The 27,031-nt window shown below is 41.7% G+C and overlaps 1 protein-coding gene across 8 annotated transcripts in view; it reads left to right on the top strand.

The window, feature by feature from the left end:
• Positions 1-27,031, top strand: part of ptprsa (protein tyrosine phosphatase receptor type Sa) — a 229,007-nt gene that overhangs the window by 115,151 nt on the left and 86,825 nt on the right. For all 8 annotated transcript variants that reach the window (XM_071485975.1, XM_071485973.1, XM_071485974.1 and 5 more), the window contains one exon: positions 20,129-20,317. In XM_071485975.1, coding sequence (XP_071342076.1) covers positions 20,129-20,317 — 189 coding nt within the window. The remainder of the gene's footprint in view (positions 1-20,128; positions 20,318-27,031) is intronic.

The raw sequence follows: 27,031 nt of genomic DNA, 5'->3' as shown, positions 1-27,031 counted from the left end.
GCCATGGATTTTTTTGAACTACACTAGACAGTAAGTGAGGCCTGAACCTTGAGGTCTTTTTGCTCAGAATTTCTACAGGAAGTTCCATTTTTAACCATTTGGGCTTTTGCTGTAAGAGCTGAATAGCTGGGTTATTCTGGATTTGTCACAAATATGGGTTTATAAAACAATGTTTTAAAATCATGTATGTGTTAAAATGTACAATTTGTACTTCACTTTGTATGCGACCATATAATGATACATGTTTCATTAAGCAGTGGTGGATTATTTCCCAAAACTTTGGTGCAGGGGCACATCACAGCCTAAAATAGACTGATATTCACTTGCAGCAGATGGAGTGTGTGCAGGCTCTTTATCAAGGGTCCATCAATTTGACGCCACTAATCAACTGTCCATTCATGTAAGAGCTGAACCTCTATTTGCCTATGCTGAAAGCCTGCAGGATCCCTGAATGAAAAAGATTGGTTGGTCACCCATAGACAGTTAGAGCACAGAGACTGACAGATGTGCCTGGACACACATAATCACACACACACACACGCACACACACAGTCACACACAAACAGGTGTAAAATAACAAAATAGTATGAGATGTGTGTAGATGAAATCAGTGATAGCTGAACTTTGTGGACCTTTTATTTAGACACTCCTATAGGTGCTAGTTTAGTTATAGTAAAAGATGTTATTTGTTGGGCTCCAGCGTAGAGGTCGTGGAGGACGGTATCAGAGGCGAGCAAGTATGTGGTCACACACTCCCGCGTTCTTCTCTCTCACTATACCTGACTCTGTCTACCTCACAAACATAGACAGACACACACCCAGTGTCTTCTCTCCTCTCTTCTGTTCTCTCCTGCCGCCATCTGCCATGTTTCCAGGGTTGGATGAAACTGAGCTATTGCTGGCTGGCTGGCAGCACACGAGCTAGGCCTCCCTGGCTGTCAGATGCATGTTGGAGCAGGGATTGGAAGCCTGGCCCAGCATCCTGGGTTAGTTATTGTTAGCAACAAACCCCCTACCCTGGTAGCATGTTGTTGGGTGCTAGGGGGGTGGTGTTAGTACCTCAGGCGCCCTTCAAAACTTGATATCCATTTTGAAATGTGGTACTTTACCTTTGGAATTACATGTATATTCATATTTGTGACATTTGTACTCATGTCTTTGCCCAGAGTGATAATATATTGAGTGGTAGCAGTAGGTAGCAGTATGGATTAATTTGCTACTAATGGACACACAATAGCTGCTAAGCTCAGACCTTTAATTTCCAACCTGAAGAATTTGTTTCATGCAAATTAAAAATTGTTTCATGCGCTAAACTATTAACTTATGTTATATTTTAAAAATCCACATGTGACACTCAAAGTCTAAACTCAGTTTATTCATCAAGTGCTGTTAAAATCAAATCTGGAAAGACAGATAGACTGAAAACAAGGAATTGAAAAAGCACACCAAAGTTTAAACTACGAGGCCAGGCACATGCACGTCAGTGTGTGCCATGGTGTGTGTATGTGGGTATGTGAAAGAGTACAGGGCAAAGCCAGGGCAGCCCACAGGACCAGAGGGAAAATGAAAAGTTCTTGGAATCAACTCGACCAGGTTCCCTCAAGAGCCCAGAGGAAGGCAGCAGCTCTCCTGCCCAGGCAAGACCCAACAGTGAAGGAGGGATGAGAGTGTGATGACAGGAGAATGAAGGTGCAACATGAGCAGCACAGGAGGAGAGCAGTGCGTTCCCTCTCTTTAATGAGGTCGGGCTCCACTGCATTAACCCATCAGCTTTCAGAAGGCAGAAAGATGGAGAGTATGAGAGACGAGAGATATTAAATTTACACGCAGAAATGCAAGGATGTTGAGAGAGGTGAAAAGTGAAAATGGGTAGAAAGTGAGAAGAAGAATGAGGGTGAGTGTAAGTAGAGATGGAAGTGGAGCAAACCAGAGGAACAAACAGAAAAAAAAAATGGAGAAAAGTTGGCCAGAGATGAAGGGAGACAACAGGGGGTGTTACGGACAATTGGCATTGTAGAACAGGTGAGGAGGACAATAGGCAAACATGGGTTGGAACAGGGGCAAAGGATTAAGGGATATGGGACAAGGCACAGGGGACACATCTGATGTAAACAGAGGGTTTGCGGTCTGGGATCTGGAGAGGCAGAAAATGGGTCGCCACGATGGGTGACTGGGCCAGAAAGCCGTGGCACACATTTTTTAAGAAAATACAGCTGCAAGCACCACACTCACCCACCAATCCAAACAAACACAGAATAACATACACATAAACAAACATGCATGAGTTACACATTACTGTAATGCTTGCATGGATGCACACTCGCCAACAAAGGCTCATGAAACTCACTGAATACCTAAATGACCGTGGATATTGACTGTTTCAGTGAGAATAAGACACATTCCTCACTCAAAGTGACAGTGGACTAGACCGTGTGTCTGAGGAAGACTCTTGGTCACACAGGTCACGGTATATCCAAAAAGCTTCTTCACTGGATGAGAGGTGAAACACCTTTAAGAACCTTAAGTAAATCCAGTTGCCTCCCTATAGACTATATGCATAATCACTTTTCAGCAGACATAAACACACACAGGAGGGTGCAGTATACCAGCTTTGTCTGTCCTATTGCGAACTCATCTACTATGACAGCATGTGGGCTCTGCTTGGAGTTTCAAAGGAAATTAACAACAACACAGTGTTCACCACATACACACACACACACACACACACACACACACACTGAAATACTTGTCTGCACTGGTAAAGATATGTAAACACAGAACAAAGATAAACACACATATGTGCAGCAAGTGAGTGTGCATGCACATGACCACATTCTGCACATTCACCGACTTGCATGGATAAAAACATTTACACATTCCAAGATAAAGACATTCTGAAACACGTAAATACTTCACAGATCCACAGACATTACTTCATACAAAAGGTTATGCAGACGAACCCTAAACCCCACATCTATGGTCTTTTTTTAGACTGTACTGTGCCAATGACAGAACCCCACCTTCTCCTTTGTTGTCTCTACTCTGTGTGTGTATGTGTGTGTGGGTGCTTGTGTTGGTGGCAATGGCAGGGTGCGTTTAGCGTCGACTGTGACACCTCTTTGGCTGTTGCTCCACTGCCTCAGCTGAATACCTAAGATGGGGGCCATCTGGCTCCACTAAGACTTGCACACAGTCCTCTGGGAGTCCTTGAAGAGGGACTGACAAGTGTATGAAGCACACTCTTGAGATCTGACACAACTTGCAGCTTGCTCTTGGGTTTTTTCCTTTTTTTTTTGTCATGGAAACCTTTTTTTTCCCTGTTTGTAGGATTTGTCTGTTTTTCCAGGAAAGTGTTTAGTGTGTCAAACGGGAGGCGCCGTTGCCACCGGGATACTGTCAGCTCATGCTGTTGTGAAGGGGATCATGGGAAGTTACCCTGCTTTGTGTGCTTGGCTTTTAAACTGCTGCAGTCTTCAGCCATGTGATTACTGTTGCAAATAGATGCTCCCCTGAGGCATCCCAAGGAGCAAAAACTGTGATTGATAAGATTTGGTCTGATATTCAGTTTTTTTTTTTTTTGAGTTGAGAAAGTTGTAAATATGATGTGTCTATCCCATGGAACAGATCACAGCATGGCAGAGCTGCTAATCGTATTGGTTGAGTTCAACCTCAGTGGTGAAGCCATGGAGCTGCGGTTTTTCTCATGAAGTAACATTCACGTAGGCTCTGGGCTGTTTGAACCAGCAGTCAGCAGACACTCACCTCTGATAAACACACACACACACACACACACACACACACACACACACACACACACATACATAAACACAGGCAATGCAGCCTTCAGGTCTGGCGTTTATATGAATGCTTGCCGCATAACGCCAGATCTCGCCATGGCCTTTATTTGCTGCCGTGCACCACTGCATGCACGCGCACAGACACACACACGGACACGCACGGAGCCACACTGATATCCTGCTTATTTTCTTCGCCCACTCCCAACCAGGTGGAACCAATCAAACGTACCCTTCTCTGTCTCTCATCACTCCGCTACTCTCTCCAAAACCTGTCCAATCCTCTTACTTTCTCTCAGAGTATGCCAAGTTGCAAACCTGGTTTTCATCCACAGCACTGACTTTTTTTTTTTCTCTTCAGCTTTACCTCCAACCCCATCCTACCCTGACCCCACCACCTTACCCTTTCCCCCTCCTGTTTCTCTCGTGAAAGCTTCTTGTTAAGGATAATTCTAGGTATAAGGTACAGAGGGGAAAGGTAAATATCAGGTAGGTCAACATGTACGTCTAAGTCTGGCATCTGGAATGGTGGCTGTGAATTTGAACTCTGCTTTCAGTTTACAGTTGTTGGCAAAAGAGAATACGGTACCATTTCCATGTGGATTCAGCTATGTCAGACATGTTCAAAGGAAGTTTCTGCCAGTTTTCATTGTTTCTCATGTTGTAAGTGCTGTTTTGTTGTCTTGCTGCAGGTGGAATTAGGCATGTGCCGATTCATTTGCTGGTTCTCAGTAGATCTGCTACAAAGCAACACTGTGCTGGTCAGGTCAGGTTTTGGCCTATCACCCAGAGGGGAGTGGGGTGGAGGGTGCATACTGTTTGATCAGGTTCTCTGCTAATTGGCTGCTCTCTTGGGAAGGAGCAGGTAAAAGTGAATTTTGATGGGATTCTTGATCCTGACACATTGACACTCAAGATGAGGGAATCATGGGAGAAGCGTTTAGAAATGGTGAAACTTGGGATGGGGGCAGGCCAAGGAGCGGCAATGAGATAGAGAAAATAGTGAGCAGGAGCAAGAGAGAAGGAGAGGTAGAGTGAAAGTTAAACAGACCGAGTCCAATCAACCTCTCGACCAATAGTGGCTCCAGTCCAAGCCTTAAGACATTCTGTTTCAACTTTACTTTCGGTGCTCCATCTACCCTTTTCTGTATTTCTCACATTATTATGGGCCAGGCTCTGTCTTCTCTACCCTCTTTCGCACAATTGTTCTGTCTCTTTCTGTCTCTACTCGTCTTATTTCATTGTATTTCAGTGGGTTGTGCGTTTGAGAGAGAAAGTGCAGCCTGTTGCACTGGACAGAAACAATCGGATGGTGATTACTCACTTGTGTAAACAGCATTTGTGCGATTCAACCATCCGCTACATTTTAAACAATAAAATACAAATGCAGATACATTACAGTAGGCTGGAGCTCGTACAATACAACTGTCTGTCTAAATGCACAGAAGCAGTCACGGACCTGAAGAGTATGATATTGAATCATTTCTTGTACGACTTCTTTATTGACAACATATTTTATACTTGGTATGAATTCCTGTATAGCAAAAAACAAATGCATTGACCTACACTTAAAAATACTGGTGTGGGAACTCAGCTCTATTGACAGGCAGAACTGATTAAATTAAGATTACATTAGGTATATTATGAGCTGTTCTGATCCTCACAGCTTGTAATGTGAGTATGTTTGCAATGGAAGTTAAGAGATGTGAGATTCCTCTCCATGTGTGTGATGCAATCCCATTTCAAAATTGGTTTGTGCTTTAAAAGTCTGAGCCTGGGCTAAGACTGAGAGGAAGAGACAGTTTGAGAAAAGAGAGATGATAGAGAAACAGAAAAAAAAGAAGAATTTCTCCTCCTTGCTGTTCATTTCATCAGTATTCCCTGTACGTATCAACCAAGCACCAGCGCAAACACGTTTAGATTTGTGAAATATTCCCCTTGGGTTCGTTCATGACCCTTTGGGTTTTTGTAACCTCTTAAAACTACATTTTACAAACACAAAACTCTTCTCTTCTAAAAACTTACTTTTTGCAGATGCAAGTTTCTCTGTTTTTACATCTATATACAGCATATAGGCGATACCTTTTTTGCACTTACTTGCTTTTGGTCAGATTTCCCTCTGTCGTTTCTCTCTGTAGTGCTAAGGTGGTGCTGCTTTGCTGTTGAAGGGTTGAATGATTATTTTATTGTGTTTATTTTAGAAGAAAAGGTGAGTCCAGGGCATCAGGCAGGCTGGATAAAAAATTAATAAGACACATAGTGAAACATGAGCAGGTGTTTGGATGTGTGTGTGTGGGTATGAGATAGAGAGAGAGTTTGTTTCCCAGTGTGTGTATAAGTACGTGGCTGGCAGCTGAGTGTTTGGGGTGTGTTTAAGTGTGTTTTTTGTGTGCATGTATGTGTGTGCAGGGGAGAGAGAAGGGGAAAAAGTAAGAGAGAGGCAGCCAGCCAGCCAGCCAGCAGGCAGGCTGTGGCTGCCCTGTAATGAGACAGTGAAGAATAAGCTTGGCAGTATCAGCTGCAGATCTGGCTGTTTTTCCTCCTCCTGTCCGCCTGCCTCTGAGGTAACCTCTGCCCTCTTCCACTAGGCTCCACACCTATAGTGAGAGCAAGAAATATCTGAGCGAAAATGCAGAAAAGAGTGGCAGAAAGACGTGTAGAGGAGAAAGAGGCAGAGGGAGAGAAAAATATTTATTTGAAAAAACAATGACAAGGTTCCTCATGTGTCCTGGAAAACAGTTGACCAGTTTTCCAGTCATGGAAAACACATTGAAAATGAGAGAAAAAAATATCCTAGAAAATATTGTGTTGTCCTGGAAAATTATATCAACATTTTAAAATTTTTGGGGAAAGTTATGTTCAGGATCATGTTGCCGCTCAAATGGTAGGCAAGTTTAGCTGCATACTTGTAGCCTTGAGGCAGATGTTGAGGCAGCGGAAAGCAATTACCTGATTGACCCACAAAAACTTGGTCTTAAGTCAATGGCCAAGTATTTTGCTGCTATTATAAAGGCACATTAGCCATCAAGATAGTAATATGCACCTAAATAGGCAGGTGGATAATGCACATGCATGCTGAAAATATGCTTAAGATGTTTGGATAGGTCAGGTACTACAACAGAGCACAGCCCTCAGAAGGTCAGAGCATTCTTCGTGGAATACTGTGTGCCATGCCTCATGGATGTCTCTCAGACATAAATGAGCTCTGCAGAGACGCATTCTTTCTTACTGAGTGCTAAATTTGTCACGGTGTTTCTCATTCATCACATTGACTAAATTTGAGCCGCAACATCACACCTACGTGCATGCCTCACATTAAGGAAAAAGAAAGAAGGCATGATGCACTCACGGAGTCTAGACCCTGACATGCTGTACCTCATGTGACTAAGTCCACGCTGAGCTAATGTACTCTCTGATTATTTTATTAACGGCATTATCTCTACCATGTCCCTGACAAACAAATCAAATCTCATTCCCAAGCAGCACTCACAGCCTTCAACAGTAAATAAAACATTTGTTTAGTGCTGTTAAGCTCTATGCCTATCGGCGGAGGTTACCCGCATGCATGAGGGGATCATTTTTTTCACTCGCAAGTGGTAAACCATATGCTCTCCCATTGTATGCACCATCACAATAACTAACATTTTAGTCCTCATCTTTTTGTGGTGGTTATTTGGCTCTTACCTTTGAGGGGAGTTATATGTGCAGCACATTTCTTGTTTTGTTCTGTGATGGTGCTCATGAGGAGCTACTCGTTATTGGTGTGTGGTAGAGGGCAGGCTTGGTACAAACAATAAATCAATAGGTAGATCTTGACCACGTGGATGGCCCTCATGTCCCTGATCTCTTATTTGAGGCTTAAGTTTTGTATTTTTTCCTCAGAAATATTCCCTTTGCTGTCCTTCAGTGACTCTGATGCCTCTTTTCCTTCCTTGGAAGATATCTCCTTACCCACCTTTCACCTTTCCTCTCCCTGCCCCACTTCATATGTGCATATTAGCATTTATATGCCTGCCAGACTATTTGCAGCCTTATATCTCCCTCACTCTGTCTTTCTCTTTTGTAAAAAAAAGTTCTCTCCAGTGATGGGAGTTTAAGGCCTCTGAATCCTTTGATCCTCAGAACCTCTAATGCAGTAATCATGTGTGATTGGGGGATGAGGAAGAGGGGCACAAGTGGTAGAAAGTGGTAGAAAGACAAAGGAGGAAGAGGGAAAGAGAAAAGACGGGGTGCTGATGGAGCGGGATAACTGGAAGGAGTTAACCTCTAGCCAGGGATGGCTGGCTCCTGAACTTCCACCATCAATTTCATATAATTCCTGCTCAGGTAGAGTGACCCTGGCCATCCTAGACATCTGGCCACAGCCAATATACAGTACTAGGGTAGAGTAAAAAGACGGAGGAAAAGAAGAAGAGATGAAGAGACAAGGGAATGAAGAGCAAGTGGGAAATCAGAGGAGACTTAGGGTTTGACTGATTGGTTTATTACTGGCTAGAAAGTTTATAAAATGGATCCTTTGTCACAGCAACGAGTTGGCCAGGAGACTAAATTGAAAAATCAGTGTCTCAGAGACGCTTTTACAATGATAAGCGTTCACTGGATTGATTGTCCCTGTGATTCAACCTGTGGCAGGAAATGCACTTATGTTTCCTCCCATATCAGGTCATTTTCATAATCTGTTCTTCTTTCTTTCTATGTAACAGCCACCCTCCATGTGTAGAACCTCAAATACAACAAAACTGTCTTGATACATGTCCAGAAATATGTAGAAATCTATGTGTAATTCAACTTTGATTGAAACTGGTAGATAGATTTCCTGCATCTGGTTCGCAGTAAAAGCTTTCCAGCAGCACTACCTCCCCTCATGCGGTCATGTCGTTATATTTCATTAAATTTGCACCAGTATTTTGGTCCCATGTGGGTTTGTTGGATAACTGAGGAAATGTAAATCAGTTCTCTGCACAAGCAGTTACTGCTGGTCAGAGTATGTGGACACACACACACATTCATATTAATGTGCAGTTGGACGATCAGTACAGCTGGACATGGGATTTACTTGCCCATGGTGGTTTCTAGTTAATCTGACAACACAACAAAGCAAAAATACTAATAATAATAATAGTAATTGCATTTTGGAACAGTACACATTTTACAATGTAAAAATGAACATGTGGAATCGAATAGAAATGTCAATATGACTGCAATAATAATGTGCCGAAATCAAACCAACTATGCAAACTACACTAGGATAGCACTTTTTGCTCCACACCTAATCAGAGAATGAGAGATGGGAGGAAAAAGTGGTTCCTGTGGAAACTGTGTGCATGGCGACCTTTGGAGGGGCCCAACTCATGCATAAAGAAGAGCAAGGGGATATGGCCTGGACCACCAGCTTTATGCATATACATGAGCCACCAACCCAGGTGACTGAAGTCGTACAACACAGAGGTCGTGCTGAGAGCCCTGCAGGATTGGCTAAGTTGATGTGACTTAAAGTCCTGCATGCGTCAGGGCCGTGCATACGCCACCTATGGTAAAGTTGGATAGAAAGCTTAACGACAGCATTATTAGTAATTATTTTATGATGGGATAATGCACCTCAGCTAAGCCAGAATAGAGGAAAGACTAGATTTATATCCCTGTAAATTTGTAGTAAGTCTCAAACAAGGTATACAGCACAATGTTTAATAAAGAAATATGTTCAAATCTTCTAAGACTAAAGACTTTATCGTATGACTATTGTTAGGGCATTGCAGCCCTTAGTGAGACGTGAGGTGTGCTTATCAGAGGAACAAATAGAGTGTGAGGGAAATAGCAGCCAGAGAGGCCTGTTGGAAGATGCTATCCAGGACTTCTTTGTGATTACAAAGCTTGTGCTCTGGAGTGCAGCCCAGATCCAACTGGATTTAACAGCAGCTGTTCATATCTAAAGAACATTGTGCTCCTTGGCCCTTAAAGAGCAATGCCACATCCAACATGTGTTGCTCAAGCCTCTGTCATCCCCTCTGTCCACAAACCCATGCACCCACATTTTCTGTCACATCCCTCCATTGAACTACTTCGAGTTCAGTCTAAGCATCACCTAGCAGTGTGACTGGGTTGTTACCACTGAAGGGGACATTGTGTTTTGTTTTGTTTTTTTCATTTGGCACAATACTGTATGTCTTTCTTTTTTATTTTCATTTTCTGCTGGTTCCTTTTAGCAACAGAGGAGGTTTGACCATTCGCCATTTTCTCTGTCAGATGCTGCTTTACAGCAGGAAATGATGGTGAAATTGCAGCTGAGGTCTTCTGTCCACTTTTCCTCCCAACAATCCTGCTTGTTACTCAGCTTATCAGCATTCTACCCACAACCTCTCGGTCTTGTCATCTTTTTAAGTGACTTATTTATCCAACACTCTAACTCCAATCTCGCCCTGGTGAAGGGCACATCCTCTGTGACCCTGACTGCCTTGCCCACTTGTCAGCACCGCATCTCGAAGTGACATTAAGCAATTACCAGGCAGTCATCTAGCTGTCTCTCCGTTCATTTCTAGCTACCACATATTCATAATTGTTGCTCTGCTCACCAAATGTGCTTCCAAACCTGTCATTAGTAGCTTTATTGCTCTAAGCTAATGGCCTACCAAGACTATGACCTAACACCTCAGCCCCACCCATCCACCTCCTTCAACATCTTACCAAAGTGACAGTCTTTGTTTGAGAGGTTTTGGTATTTGTTTGGGTTAGATTAGTTAATTTGGCAGGAATGGTGGAGTGCAACAGCTCAGCCCTCTCAATCCATTGTTGTTTTGGCCGCTTAGTGCTTAGACAGCTTAGAAAGGCCTTTGCTCCACATGTCAGGAGCACATCAAGTCTTGATTCTCACACACACGTAAGCCCTGTTCACACATATCCTCTAAAACCCAAGACTTAACAATTGCCAAATTAACAAATATCTGTGTAAAACAATGCTTTTGGCATTTAGCTCTTGCATATGGAAAAGAAAAAAAAAAATATATATATATATATATATATATATCCATGTTGACTGTTTTTACACATGACAATACTGTTTTTTAAGGACACAGTTTTTGTTACCACTCACCACAATCGGCACGGCTGAAGAAGGGTGGGCTGAGTTGTAAAATACTGACATTAGTTAAGATGATTATTCTCAGTTAATTCACAGACTGTTTGAATAATAAATTCTAAAAGTTATTTTGCCATTGAAAGTAGTGTATGACTCCAAGTTGATGGCCAAACTTGTGGGGTATGCTGCACCTCAGTGAGCTGTCAAAGCACCCCGCAGTACACTCTCTCATTAGTGTCATCATTAATTAGGTAAGACATGGAATTATGCTGCCTACTCACAGGATCCAAGCCTCTTAAGTCATTTAAAAAAAGTTGTGTAAAGTAGAGCTTTTTCTTGTGATTGAATTAGACAGTACACATTACAATCTCTACAACTCTCATCTCTCTAACAATTGAGCAACAGAGGAAGTCCATGTTTTCGAAGGCTTCCAACGCAGCCCTGCCGCTCGCACAGTGTGATAAACTGACGTCAGGTTTCAAGGTGCCCACTGCGCCTCTGCACATAGTCCCACCCTGCCCACACACATGCGCACACACTCCTACAGAAACACACACGCACACTCAAAGCCACCCACCACTAAACCAGACCTGACTGGTTGACGTTTCTCTATGGTGAGGCACTTCCTTTAATGGCCCCGGCCTCATCTCCTGTCTCCCCTGGAGTTCGCCTGTCTTACCCCAGACGCCTCAGGAGCCTGACAAGACAGAGAGAGAGAGGGAGAGAGGGAGAGAACTCAATAAACTTCCACCAGCTGAGATGGATAAACAGAATTTTTTTTTTCCTTTTTATGTTTTTTTTTTTTTTTTTTTTTTTCACTCCACCTCTTCTCCTCACAGGCAGGGGATCATTGGAGCTGTCCTACACAATTACTCCTCTCTCTTGTCTGTGCTGTGTCTATCACGGTGGCTTACCACATCAGGGAAACAGCCTGTGATGTTGGACCTTGGGTTCCAGCATTTAAAATCATAGGTAGGGCAAAGACAGGTCAGCCTACAGTCTACTTATCAGCTGTAATACATGTGCTTCAATAAAGTAATAAAAATCACTCTAAATATTTTTTTTTTTTTTTTGTTTTGACTCTGTACGCTTCCACTACAAAAAAAGCCACTGATGCAGCAACTCAGGCCAGTATCATTTTCTCAATAGGCTAAGTACGTGCGATGCATAAATCTGTTTTTTACATTTTTTATTCCCTCTTGAAAATACTGGTTTATCGCTGTCCCAGAAAATATGCGACCGCAGCAGTGGTGTGGTTATGTGAAATGTTATCAGCCAAGTAGTGTATGAATTTGTAGGGACTTGGTTTTGAAATCTGAAAAAATAATAATAAAAGATAAAACACCATATAATTGCTGGAAGCAATTATTTTCTTCAGTCTTTGCTCACAAGTTAATTAAACATTAACACTAGCTACACAAAGAGCTCTTGAAAAAACTCACTTTTTCTATCGATTATGTGCCACTTACTTTGTAGGCAATTATGGAAGTCTCATGTTAATGTTGATGTTATATGGGAAAAACCTTGGTCCCTTCTTTGGACAGAAAACTCCGCCCTAAAACTGTATTACTCCACTCAGCCTGAAGGTAAAACAATGTTTCCAGTGGTAGTCCTCTCCTCGAGTCGTTTTACCTTCACATTTGACAAAACTGTGGTCAGAACTTCCACCTGTGTTTGTAGCTACCATTTGTTCTCCAGAATATCCCCTTCTTGTCTGGCTCTCCAGTTGCTGTTTAACTCTGTTGATGATAGCCTGGCCTAACATGGGCTGTGTTCAGAATTGGAGGTGGTGTGGAAAGTGTTTGCAAGCTGCCAGCCATCAGAACAGTCAGTTTGTATACCAGACTAAAGTTCCTGTCTCTCTCACACATCGACAGTTTAGCCATAAATAGCTAAAGCTGATATTTTTTTATAATTCTTTCTCAGCCTCAGGGGACCTACAAGATACACAGCCAATCAGTAGTTACCTTAAACTACCTTAAAGCAGTAAGCTGCTTGGTTTACCCTATGGTTCACCCGTCTTCATACGGTCAGCAAACTGGCACAACAAATTAAATTTGCAGTGCAAAGTCAAAAGTCAAAGTCAGAGTCAGAGTGAACACGGAGTGCACAACAGAATGAAATTGTGTTCCTCCTAGCTCAATGTGCAAATGAGTGACATAAGTGAGAGGAACTAGGACTAAAGAAATGGTTCACAATGTCAAAGTTTGGACAAATAGACAGTAGTAATAGTGAGGTTATTGCACAGTATTATAGTATGTAAACACTAACACTGGAGTATAGTAAGTGCTGAAATGTAACAGTGTACCAGCAGATAAAGAGAACTGGATATGTCTACTCAGTCAGTCCTTATGTATGCGAGACAGTTCTGGCAGTCTAGTGTGTGTGTGTGTGTGTCTGTGTGTGTGAGTTGTGTGTGCATTTTAAAGGGAATTGAGGGGCCTGATGGCCTGTGGGAAGAAGCTCTTGCAGAGCCTGGCAGTCCTGCACTGCATGCTCTGGTACTGTTTGCCAGAGGGCAGTAAGCTATGCTGCAAACTTCTGCCTTACTTTCAGTGTCCCTCACTTTTTCAGTCTTTGTGTCTCTCTTTCTTCCTCTGTGACTCTTTTCCTCTGCCCCTCTTCCTTTCTCTCATCTGGTCTTTCAGGCTGTTTTTCTCAGGTTGTATTTTTGGAGATGTGGATGTAAATGTTGCCCTTGGTGGCTAGATGTGCTGGGTGTGTAGAATACCAATGGGACTTCAGACATCTTTCTGGGAACTGAGCGGGGGGGTAGAGGTTGAGTGCTGGCCGTATAATAACCATTATTCAGCTGAGATGGCTATCCAGAGAGGGCTATCGGTGCTGGGCCCAGAGACACTGTGATTAGATTTCCCCTGTGTTGCTATTCTTCTCTGCCCCTGGATCACTGTTCCCCTCTCCTCTCTTCCTTTATATATTTCTCAAGCACTTCAACAGTGATCCTGTTGGTCATAGAATTAAGGGGATGTTGCAGAAAGGTGCAAGACAGGAAAAATAAGCAAATGTCTTCCTTTTGGTTTGGTTTAAAGACTTGCATTTGGCTGTCCATCATCACAACCTGAGCCACAGACAAGAGAGCTGCTAAGTGAAACAGGTTGTATGGTTGGAGTTAAGACATGAAGTTTACACCTGGTTTCACATGTTCTTTTCATTTGTGGTCTTGCAAGGACTCTGAGTTACATTTACATTGTTTTTTGATAGTCAAGCTTATATGGTCACTGAAATGAAAACCATTTAGACTGAACTTTGGGCTTCTCATTTGTGAAAAGAAATTTCTACATGTAATTCCAAGTAGGGAAACATATCAAACACTATTTTTTTCTTTGATATGAAAAGTTCTGTCTGTGGTGTAAAGGTGCAAAGAAAATGAAACTGCATTGTTGTGAGTCCGAGCAGCTGGCTATGCCTATCAGTTAAACATCAATTTATCTAAACCACATTTGTTATGAGAAAGAGAGCATGCCATCTGTATTCTTCATTGTCTTCCACTGTGTTTATCATGCCCTTTGTGTATTGCATCTACTCTTCACCTCTGTCTCCCGTGCCCTCTCTCTTGCTCCTCTTTTCCCCTCTCACTCTCTCTCACTTTGTCTCTCTCCCGGCAGTCCCTCTGTGGTATTAATGCACAGACCTGCTTAAAGCCTGTGTCTGTATGCTGTGGCACTGGGTAATCAGTTAACCTGATTATGCTGCTGATGAAATTAAATCATTTCAGTAAGTGAAAATAATAATATGAGTAATAGGTGCGGGGGACTGTGGAGCACCCCACAGCATTTGCAGCAGTCCCAGCCAGTCAGATTTTACCTCTTTCCCTCTCTGTTACTGTAGCTTTGAAGCCAGTGTGTCAAAGATCTTGACACCAGATGAAAATAAATGACGTGTGAAGCTTAAAAATAAAGAGCCACACACAGTATAACATCCTGACCAATGCTCAGGACTAACACTACCAGGGTAAGTGGTTCAGTTGCCTGTGTATCTTATTTGGAAGAGTATAGCGCCAGCACACCATTGTCATACTATATAGCTTGTTGCGTAAAGCATGCTACCAGCATTACGAATGTCACAGGTTTTCTTCTTTATGTAGGCCAGTGGGTAGAGAAAGGCATTAGAACTGCCAGGAGCTAGGGTTAGGTGCTCATTGAGCAGAGCATAGGTTTCACATGCAATGCGTGGTTCTGTAATTTACAGTGGATAACACAGTATTGAATTATATGTGCAAAGATGTAATTATGCTGTTATATAGTGAGTATAGCATAGAAGTAGCAGTTCCAAGGTTATACTTTTACACCTAGGCTGCTCATTCATCAGTGGAGTGTATGCTCTTTTTATTCTGGAAACAGTGAAGGTGCCCAATAAATAGTATATTTTAATCACCAAGCCTATTTGTATAGAGCTGTAGTACTCTGGTACAGATATGACTGTACCAGACTTAGATTAGCAAAAAAGAGATGGTTTGGTAAGAGTGAATCACTGGAAATGGGATTAGCCAGGAGAGTTAAATGAGCGTAAAGGACGGACCTTTTAAGAGGGCCACACTTAGCATGATAGAAAGCAGAATGCAACAGCAGACATGAGTCGGCAGATTAAAGGCCGGGTAATGGCTAAGCTGACCACAGGCTGATTAAAGGCTTTGCACCTGTCACTTGTGTAATGGTATTAAATGGTGGAGTGAAATTAAAGACAATTATGGATAATGATGGCACTCAAGCCAACCAAAAAAAAAAAAAAAGAGAGAAAAATCCAAATTTGGATAACAAGAGGCCTGTAGGAGGCTTAGCTTTAGGGTCATGCTGATCAAACCAGCTGTTACATGGAGTGAATACGTACTGTTTGCCATCACAGTAACTCTAGGTTACTGTTCTTCCTCTTGCATGACTTAAAAGCCTGCTATGCAGTGAGCAAGTGGCGAACTTTGAAATCTGTCCAAATCCTGTTGAATACCAGCCAAAGTCTAAAAATATTATCTTGTGAGAAAATATGCGTTCTCCGTAGCTGAAAAACAGGAAATGATTTTTTTTATCAGGGTAACAACAGAATGGTTTTAAGGTCTTTGTCATTGCTGCCTAAATTCTATACACTGCAGCAGTGGAGAAGACCGAGCTGAGCTGATACCAGCCACCAGCATACGGCAGCAAGTCCTTCTGCCTGAACATCCATATAGGTCATTTGTCCCAACCTTCTTATATGACCCATTGATGCAGCTCCTGAAATAGCACCCCTACCGTGGCAGGCACACTGGGCCACCGTCGTCATGGTTACCACACAAACAGGAGCAGTCACAGTTTGGGTAGGTTTAGATACACAAACTTCTTGGTTAAGTTTAGGAAAAGATATTGGTTTGGGTTAAAATAAGTACTTCCTTAAGGATAGATGACCTTCATCGTCATGGTTACAATAATAAACACACAGTTAAGGTTGTGGAATGTGGATGACTGTTGGTTTTCAAACAGGAAACAAACGTCAGCCTACTTAATTGTGAGGCTTATCCTTGAAATTGAGAAGATAACCATCAGATGAAATTCATATTGATTGTTTTTGTTTAAGCTTTAGCATTTACACTCTGATTAGAATAGAATAGGCTTTATTGTCATTGCACAGTGGGGTACAACAAAATTATGTGAGCTCTACCCAAAACAGTGTACAGAACAATAACTTAACAAATAAGAGCACAGAACAATACAACTACTTGTGATTACATGTGATTACATGAGTGCAAAACAAAACAAAAAATCTAAAGTAAAAATTCTCGGCACAATGCGGCGTGTAACTGCAGCATGTGTCTCATAGCTCTGTAGTAGGATGATTTTTGGCCTAAGTGACAAAGGCTGCTCTCGGCAAGATAAATAGCAGCGTTGTCATTGACCACGAGTGCACATGCGTCAATTCTATTTGGCCTGTGAAGATTTGTCATCACAGAGAACCCCCCAGTGCACATCATAGAAATGCAATTGCTACGCCATTATGGGGGACTGGCCCTTTGGCAATTCTAGGATACTATCAGCCCGTGTCATTGGTTGCCTTCTCCCCTTCACAGTCAGGCTGGCTAACCCTGAAGTAACACTCCCTCGATGAGTGATCTATTTATTTTTGCATGGCCGCCTTTATCAGCAGAGCCTGTAAGCTTCAGGGGGAAAGATGGTATCAGACTGTTCCTAGGGAAGTAAGTAACCAGCATACATGTCATTTATTCAGGAAAGGCTGCCTGTGCAGTATCAGGTCAGAGCAGCTGTAACGATAGCATAATCTCTCTGCGAATCCACCATCCCTTCTTCTTGTTTACTGCTGTTTTGGTTGGTTAGTTTATTCACCCACCTTTTTCTTGGCCTCTCTTGCTCCTCCAGGCAGATTCCCTCTGTCACTTGCCTAATGTCATTAGTCTCAAATCCACTTACTCTGTGTATGTTTTCAGCTTCATTACTGTAGTCTGTGTAGGCCTCTGTCTACGGTTTTCATACCATGACAGTGGACTTGATGCAATGCGAACCACAGTTTCAGCAGCATCGCATACATCAGATGTAACAGTCAGAGAGCAAGCCAGACTTACCCTCTGCAGATATCCTTCTCCAATAGACATAGCTAGCTAGAGGGCTACAAGAGTGCAGCATCTTTTATGGCATCTTATGCAAAGATCATTGATGACATACAAACGAGGGTGTTTCTGAGAGCATATTGCTCTGCCTTGTCCTGACGTTTCCAAGGGGAAGTGTGGGCTTGCCATTGCTTTTCTTAGCTGCAGGGGAAATTGGTATAAAGAGATTATACAGGGGTGATCATTAATAATCGATGGAGAGGATACAGCACGGAGCCTAAAACTGTGTAAATGCCTGTACTTCTTTGAACCTGGCATTGAAATATTCATCGTGCTCTGCTGATGTCAGCCTTAGTTAGAGGTAACCTGTCTGGACTTAGTTTAGAGACCCTCTGGTTCTTCCTTCTGTTCTCGCATATGTCTTTTATTTTCAATATTCAATATTTCAGAATGTGAATACTTGCGACCTCCTCTTCCCTCTGCTCCACACAATCCCAGTGGATAAAACAACACAAAGTCTGTTGTTTTGTTGTCTTTATTTTTTCTTTGTGACTAAAGAATAATTGAATAAAAAAATTTCAAAAAACTTTTAGTGCTAATGCCATTACATTCATCAATAATAATCATCATCTTCACATTCTGGGTTGTTTTTTTCCCCAGTCTGGCATGACTTGGACCAAAAATAGAAAATTCTGAGATAATCATATCAGTCATTGTTTGTGTAAAGTGGAAAATGTAATATGGAATAGCTCTTATTTTCTGTCCATTGAAGATGGACAGACCAGCTGTAACTGCTTAAGAATGAAACTAAAACAACTTACTGTCCTAATTTCCCTTAATTTAGTGCTTCCCGGCTGTCTATGACACCCACCATGATGTCTGCAGAGTGGACATTAGGTCATTGGCTCTCCAGATGAACAGTGACCTCTGCTGTGCCACTGGCCAACATCTTAGTCAGTCAATCTTGTCCAAGTTGCTATGTGGCCTTGAGCTTCTAATGCATATTACAGCTCAGGGTACTTCCCCTTGGCTCTCATCATCTGAGATTGAGTCACTGCTCTGGCTCCAGTCAGGGTAGAGGTCAGGCAATTTGACCCATGGGACTAATTGCCTCAAGAGAGCAGGGAGTCTGCATACGGAGAACAATGACCATAAAGCACACTGTCATCTCTTAACAGTGTAATGACCGTGCAATCATGCATGATTATTTGCTGCAAGGGTCCTACAGTGTTTGTAAAATGAATGCGAGTAGTAGCTAGTGTGATGGTTCTCGAATTAGTCTAATGGCAATCACAGAGGCTTAAATCTTACCCATACACAAAACTCTTGCGCCTTTAATGCAAGAGACAAATCTGAATTCAATTCTGTGCTGGCGGGTGTTATAGTGGTGGTTTTGCAGAGCTCTGTGTAACCTCAAATTGACTTGAGTGTCACTGAACACACAGAAACTAGACAGAGACAACGCCAGGTTCACCAGACTTTTCTTGCGTTATTACTTTTCATTCATTGCCTCCACGGCTGGTCTTTTATTTGCACTTAAAGCCATTAATTTACCGCTTGTTATAACAAAAATACATGCAGGTGGAGACAGTGTCTTCCAAAAGGGCATTTAAACAAGACACATGGTTCTTGATGTGTGGGAGCCAATAGTGGGATTGCAGTCTTGTCTGTGAGCATCTGGTTGTGGGATGGTTTTTCTAACAATTAGAAAATCCATTAGCCATTAGAAAGCCATCTCATTATCTGTAGAAGAAGTGAAAGAAAGCATCCTGCATGGTTTCATTGGTCTTTGTTCCTAAACCTCTCCAATGCCTCAACACAGGCTCATGAGAGAGCAAGATTCTTAATGAAAAGCAATTTACATGTTTATCCATGCCTTATTTCCACAATTGGTCTATTTATTTATCTGACTACTGTAAATGGCTGACTATAATATCACATTCCCAATGTGCATTTGACTCAGTGGACAGTAGTAAATTGGGATTAGAAAATTGCCTGTGATAAAGCAGCTTGTCAAATAGAAATGCATTATTTGGCTCAGTGGTCAACCTTTTTTTTAATTTGGCACTTTTTGGAATCAAATTGTTTATGTTAATGTGGGCCCTAACCCATTGTGTTAATCCCTGTACTAATGCATGTAAAATTATTACACATAAGCACACATTATTACACATCATACTACATTAGAGCAGCCAGTTACCTTGTGACATTAATTTTGTCATAGACTTATTACATATTTAACTCGCACAGACCCCTGTTGGTCTGTTGGTTTGAAGAGAATTTCATTTCAGAAAGGCAGTTACAAGGTATATCTTACTGTATTGCTACAGTGTTTTGTTATTTCTGGAGCACACCTACACAGGACAGAAATCACACAGCACACAGTTAACAATTGTTCTGAAATGTCACACCTACCCAAGTCCTACATGTGGCAGCTCAAAAATTCACTTGTAGAGATCTCCTTCTTAACAAGTGTGTCGAAAAGACAAGATAATGGTATGATTTTATATTTGTGAATTTTTCTTCCAAAATGTGATGGCCACTGCTACAAAAAGCTGTCAAAAAGATTGCCGCAGTATAATCATTTGTGCTAGTTCTCTCGATGTGAATTTATGCGTAAGGATTACAAGTAACTTCTGTGAGTGGGAACTTTTTCTTTTGGCTTATCAAGTCAGAGCAATCATGCGCCCTGTTTTCCTGTTCTTTTCACAGAGGACCTACTCCCAGCAGGCTTCCCTAACATTGACATGGGCCCTCAGTTGAAAGTGGTGGAGCGGACTCGAACAGCCACCATGCTTTGTGCTGCCAGTGGCAACCCTGACCCAGAAATCACCTGGTACAAAGACTTCCTGCCCATTGACCCCAGTGCAAGTAATGGGCGAATCAAACAGCTACGCTCAGGTAAGAAAAGCAGAAAAAAGTTTCTGCCTTTTCCCTTCTTACTAACTTCAGCACCTGTTCGCTTTGCCTTGACATTTCTAACAATGGATAAAATTGTTGTTTTTGTTCTTTGCAGCTGACAGTGCACTGCAGTAGCAAGTCTATACTTTTGCTAAATTGTTTGATCATGTGATTGAGAACACTGGTGAGCTTTTCAGCAGATCCATGTGTTCAGTGTGTGGGTTTGTTTTTAGGTAAATGACAGTGCAACATGGATCAAATGATCTGAATAGGGCTGTATTTGACCAACAGACCTGAGAGCTCATTCAATCCATAAAGGAGTATGCAATAAAAATTAAAGAAATAAAAAAATAAGCTAAAGTACAGATACAAATTGAGTTCAGACAATTTAAAAGTCAAATAATGAGTGCAAGGAAAATTTTACATCCTAAATTCGAACACCAGAGGCAAACGATAATGTAAAGTGAAGCATCAAGCCATTGTGCTACGTTTCATATTGGTTACATACATTACTTACATATAACCATAGATCATCATCCAAAAAATGTGTTGAAACTAACAAATTGCACTTAAGAGCGTAACATTACTGAATGAGGGCAAATGATTCACAACATCCCAGAAGTGTTCATAGTAGACAATGAGAGCAAAGTCCACATTCTACTGACACAACTGGGTGGTGGATATGTTGTCTTGTTCCCATTGATTAAACCCCACTGAGAGGCCCAGTAAAGCAAAGTCTAATTATATAGCTAATTAAGTGCAGGCCCTGGAGTGGCCCCGGGCAATAAGGGGTAGATATTTTAGGTCGATGATTTGTCACCATTTGAAAAATCCAATGACTCTTATTTGATTTGTTGCCGCAAACGTAAATCAGGGTAGACGCCACTAAATAAAGAGTCTGTTGCCATTGAGTTCCTGCCCCAGTTGTGGCCCTCATGAGCTGTACACTCAAAATAATCAATTTGTCATCTCATTATTCATGCCTTGTGTGCGCAGTCCTCTAAGATGCTTTTAATTTTAGATATGTTTCATCTTTCATTTATTGATGCGCTCCTGTTTTGACACCTTTGACCTTTAAATTTTCTAACCAAAACCTTCCATCAAAATATGTGATTGTTTGCTCTCTCCAGGATGATGTTGTACAACTTACTGTGAACTGTTTTTTCTTGGCTTGTCGTGGCCTGGGAATCTCTTCTTGGTATATCAGGTTGTCCTGAGGTGCTTTGGTGAAGGCTGTCAGCCAGTGCTTTGATTTAAGTTTGAGGACAAAGAGCCTCCACAAGGAACTTGTAGGATGGAAGTCTAATGTTTATATTTTCAGCCTTTTTGGTCATCTTCTTGCGCAGCCAGCCTTCTCCTAAATGATTTAACACTTTAACCTTAGAGGTGCCTTTCCTTTTTTCTTGTAAACAGTCAAAAGTTTTTTACATTCGAAGATGCATTTACCACAGGGTACCTTGAACGATTCAGATTCACAGCACCTCCTGACACATGACAGAAAAAGATTCATAATAATGTCATAATACAGGTTTACCTACTATAATAATAATACTAATATCAGGTAGTCTGATATCATGACAAAGAATAATGTAAGATATTTTACATTCAGGGTCTCTGAGATGTTGCTAGACAAGAGCAAACTGAAATGCTCTATAACATTTGCAAGTTAGTGTATCATTACAGTCATCAGTCTACTTGGTCATATAGATAAACATTTGAGATGCCTTTTCAGAGATACAATTGTGATATCAGGTGTTCTGTTTCCAGTTGTATGTAGCAATAGCAGTATTTGGATAGTATTGTCATATCATGCAAAAAATCAATACATACATACAAGCTAAGTAAATATTCAAATCTGATGAAGGCTATTAAAGGTATTTGAGATCTTAAGAACTTTAAAGAAATGTAAGGGATTTTGGTGTTCATGCTTACCAAATTGCGTATAAACATATTCTCCCAGACTATTTCTGGTACATTTGGATATAGCTGGTAGGCTTGTCTTCTTCACCGGTAATCTCTTACTGGTCATTTATAATCAGGTGGAGGGCCAGCTCTACTCCCAAAATCAAGTACATTTTAAATCAACTACATTTTCAGATAGTACAATGTCATTAGTTGTCAACACGACATTGTGAGTTTTGAGCCTCTGTTGATAATGAATGGTCAAAGAAATTCAGATTCCTGTCTGTTTTCTAACCTCTGCATCATCTGTCTTTTTCGGTTTCATGATCTCTTCAGTTGTCTCTGTGTGTCCTGTCTAACTGAAACAAACTGCTGTTTTGTGGTGTCTCTTTTTGTGTTTTGTCTATATTTGTGTCTGAAACTCTGATGTGTCTCTGTGCACATTGTGGAGTCTTCAAATCGTGTCATTTGGCTTTTGACCCATAACAAGTTACAACCAAAAAAAAAGAGATAACAAACCAATCAAATGAGACTAAGTCTGTGATATTCTACAGTTGACACCAAAATTGGTTAATAATTTTTTTTCCCAAAAAATTACAAAATTACCTCTAATTACATTTTTAAATTTTAAGTAGAACTTAAGTTAAGCAAGAAGCTACATTTGAGACTTAACTATACCTTCTATGATATCTCATGGTAATGAAAACTGCTACAATACTGAGGTGGGACACAAGACCGGGTGAACTGTAGTTCCTTTAATTCTTGGGTGGCACTCACTTTTGGCCTCAACCTAAAATGAACTATGTTGTTCTTCCCCTTTTTTATTTACTTTCTTTTTGCTTTGTCATTTTCAGAAACCTTTGGTAAGTGTCTTACAAAGCCCAGCCAGCCCACCCACTCTCCTTGAAGCAGATGGCTTATTTAAACTACTTTCCAAAATGCATGCATCCCCTGCTCTCCCCTTACTCTTGTCCTCTTTTGTCACTTGTTATTTGTATTCTGTTTCTATTTATCCCTAACTTTTACTTTTGTTTCACCCATCCTCCTTATGCCAACTTTATCCTCTTTCATCCCCCCACACTGGAACTTATATGAGAAAGGCAAATCAAGGACAAGCAGCACCACGAGCTGGGGAGGTGGTTAGTCACCATTGTCCACTTTTAAGCAGCACTGTTTTTATTTATATGGAGAAGGCAACATTATTTGAGGCAACATCCGACTTCACATTAATGCTGCTAGTAAGGTTTAAGAACTGCCGAGTTCAACCACCTTTTCTGCAGTATTTTAGCAAGTTTACTTGACTGTTTGGGATTTTAAGTATCTTGGAAGTAGCTGTTGCCTTATTTACTTTTCCCTGACCATATTATTCAGATTTTACACTGCTGATGCCCTCTGTCACATCTAGTTCTTTCTCTCTGCTGTGTTGCAAGACAGCAGGCTTTGAGGAAATAATTGGACTCTGTTTGAATCGAAGACAATTATCCCTATGCAGTCATAGCCTTCAGTATTTTGGGTTTCTTGGTGAGATATGTAGTAAACAGTTTGTTCCAGCAATATACATGACTGGCTTTTTTTTTTTTTTTTTTAATACTCAAGTGTTAGAGGTTGAACCTCAGTTTTCACAATAACAGCCTCACTGTCCTAAATTACCTTTGGAATGTGCAGCAAGTACTGATAGGGCCTGAAAGAATCTTGAGTTCTTCCAGGTGAAGGCCTCTGCAGGTCCACTGTATGGCTAAACCCTCCAATCCCACACTTGGCTGGGTCGACCCTTATATTTTCTCAGGAGAACATTTCCTTCTCTCACTAAATTGGTCCACATCCCCACTGGCTTACAGATCTCTAGCTAAGGCTCTGTTGCCCATACTACAGGGCGAGGGCTCAAGTGAGTTACATTTGGCCACATTTTGTACGCCTTGTGACTTTTTGAACTTCTTGAAAAAATATACCCAGCCACTTTAAACTGGGTATGTTTTACTCACAGTTCAAACTATATGTGTATATAGGAGGGCTGAAAAGGAAATTACTTTGCCTTGTTTCAATACCAAGGCTCTCATAAGGTAATGTAAGCTTTGGGGGCTTGCCTTTTTTCTGTAGTCCTTTTGCTGGAAAGCACATTCAGCAGCCAGGCAGGATTTATGCTGATGAGAAAGCCGTCTGCACTCTCAAGCCCCCTAGGCTGCCATCTTCACATGTCCTCAGCTCTTTGAGTAGCCATTTTGGGACTCCAGGTTTTAATATTTGTTCTTTTTTTCCAATGATGAATGCACTCCCCAAAACAGAACAAAGATAGAAGTTCTTGAGGCAGTTTCAGTGGGTAGTTTTTCAAAATCTTCAGTTGATCAGATTACTTTTGACAATTTCTAGGGGCTACCTGTTTGCTCTTTTGCTTCAGGCTCTCTCTTAGGCCTCAGGGGGTAACTGTGAGACTGATGGGTTCTCTTCCATAGATAGGTGGTAAAATAGAGGGAGGAGGGGGCACTAGTTAGCTGACTAGCTGGCTGACTGCCTCTTTATGTGCCAGACCATGCTGCGCTGGCGGGGGAGTGATATTTGCGTCAGGGTCCCCTGAGGAGCTCCTCTAGAGGTGTGGAGAGAGCCTGACATTTCTCCCCAAGTCCCTGTGGCTGTAGACCCCAGGCCCTCACTGGCCTTGTCAGCCAGAACAGATTAACCAGAGGCCAGAGCGACAGCGGGAGGATGGTGAGGAGCGCTAGAGATCAAGGTCTTTTTTAATGTAAATGTTTAAAATCATGACCTGACACTGGATAGATCCCTTACTCTTGCAGATTTATGCACATTCCAGTCTGAATCATGCTGAGTTCGGTTGCACTTCATCTGAAACGTGCAAGAAAACACTCACGTTCTTTGGCATCAAAGCTGCTCTGCAGGGAGTGGCTAGGACCTCTGCAGATGTGGTAACAACAGCCAAGTTTTCCTTGAGACCTGCTGCGACCCCACCAGGAGCCCAGATGGGTGTCTGTGGTGATGAGAAGGTCAGCCAGACGCCCTCTGGAGTATGGTCAGACTTTGACACTCAGCCAATCACGCAACCCCGTCCACCTCGCACGCAGATGTGCAACATCTCTAGCCAGATTGCCTCTAGCCGGACTACATCCTTCAGTAATATTTTTAATATATTCAGAGTGTTGTTAAACAAAACATCTGGGATGCTCTGTGAAGCAGATAATGCCGCATTGATAATGGGAGGAAGTCTGTGGCCTGTTGAGGTATATTTAGGTCATTGTCACCCTAAGCTGATCAACCCCTGGCTGACCAAAGCTTAGTAGGGGAGCTTATGGCCATTAGGCTGCATGTCTGTAACACAGGTGGATTTGCAATTGTAATTGAATACTGGCCACTGTGGACCCAGCCTGCCTGCTCAGATCTTGGCTAACTTTTATTTTTATCTCTTCATGCTGCTTTATTATTATATATTAGAAGTTCCACTGACCTCTGGCCCCCATTTCTTTCTATTTTGTTTTTAGATTTCTTTTTGTTCATCCAAGGACTTTGAACTGAACCACCTCTATCTATCACCCTTCATCCTCCCTATAATTCTCCTCTCTTTTTGAGTCTCTCTTTTGTCACTCAGTACTTTATAAGGTCCACATGATGGCCTTGCCCTTTACCAACCTGCTTTATTAACCTTAACCTTACCCTAACCTTAACCTAATGTTGACCTTAACCTCACCTAACCTTTAACTAGTAACCTCTCAACCCCCAACTAAAATTCATCTCAGCTAAAGCAAAATAAACCAGCCTCCTGCAGCCTCTAATCAAACTCTAACTCTATAACAACGTAACCTTCCCAGAGCCCTATTTTCTTTTGTCTTGTGATTACCTATGATTATGTGGTCTCCAAAATCATTGCAGCAATGATTAAAATGTCACAGTTGTTTTGCCTGGTTTTTCAATGACTCTAAAAACCATCACTGGGGTAAATTTATGAATATAGAGCACTGTTTATGGACACTAAATGATGATATTCTTATAGAATGAGTTTATAAACTACAGAAAGCTTGATAGTAAGAAATAGTCAAGAATAAATTATGTTTTTTAGATATCTTTCTGAAATGTTTCCTAAAAATTATATACACTTTGATTTTCCTCTTTAATCACGTAATGTTGATATTTGTAGCAATACATTCAGAATTCATTTACAGCATGAGTAATGTCAACAAATGTGCACCTTAAACTTACAAACATATCCTGTACTTGTTGACTTATTTTTAAAATGCCTAATAAAGCGCAGTGCAACGCAGTACACAGCAACCCTAGACAAAAGGAAATGAACCCACCTAGGTGCATTGCAAACCAGGCAGAACTTCAAACTCAGTGATTGCCTCCTGCCTGCTGGTATCACAAAGGATGTCTGCAACAACAATTGGACTAGAAGGCATCCCCACTACCGAGCCACCCACAATCTTTAATGTGCTGTATAGGATATGGAAATTGCTGGCACTACTTTACATCTAAAACACCAGGTTCTCTTGGTTTTATTTTTTAACTTTTTTAACAGTTTTGTTGGTTTAGCAGTTTGGTGGGAGGGCTGGCATATGTTGTATGCAACTTGCATGAGTGCATGCACACACTCACACACGGGGGACAGGCCCTGTAATGTTACTCTCAATGGGAAGTGCATACCATTGACCTGCAGCTCTGTGCCTGCAGGCTGTCTATGCTAAGTAGGGCACCTCTCCTGGGTTGGCGCCGCCCTGCTGGCACTCTCGAGGGATGGCCAAGGGCAAGTGGCTGTCATGAGTCATCCTAAGATTTCGAGAAGGAGACTAAGAGAAAGGCAAGAGGGAG

The sequence above is a fragment of the Trachinotus anak genome, unplaced genomic scaffold, assembly GCF_046630095.1.
Source record: "Trachinotus anak isolate AG129_WGS33_773 ecotype Australia unplaced genomic scaffold, CSIRO_AGI_Tana_v1 ptg000010l, whole genome shotgun sequence".
NCBI classification, from domain to species: Eukaryota; Metazoa; Chordata; class Actinopteri; order Carangiformes; family Carangidae; genus Trachinotus; species Trachinotus anak.
Note: the sequence above shows the minus strand (reverse complement) of the source record. Positions and strands in the feature narration are given on the sequence as shown.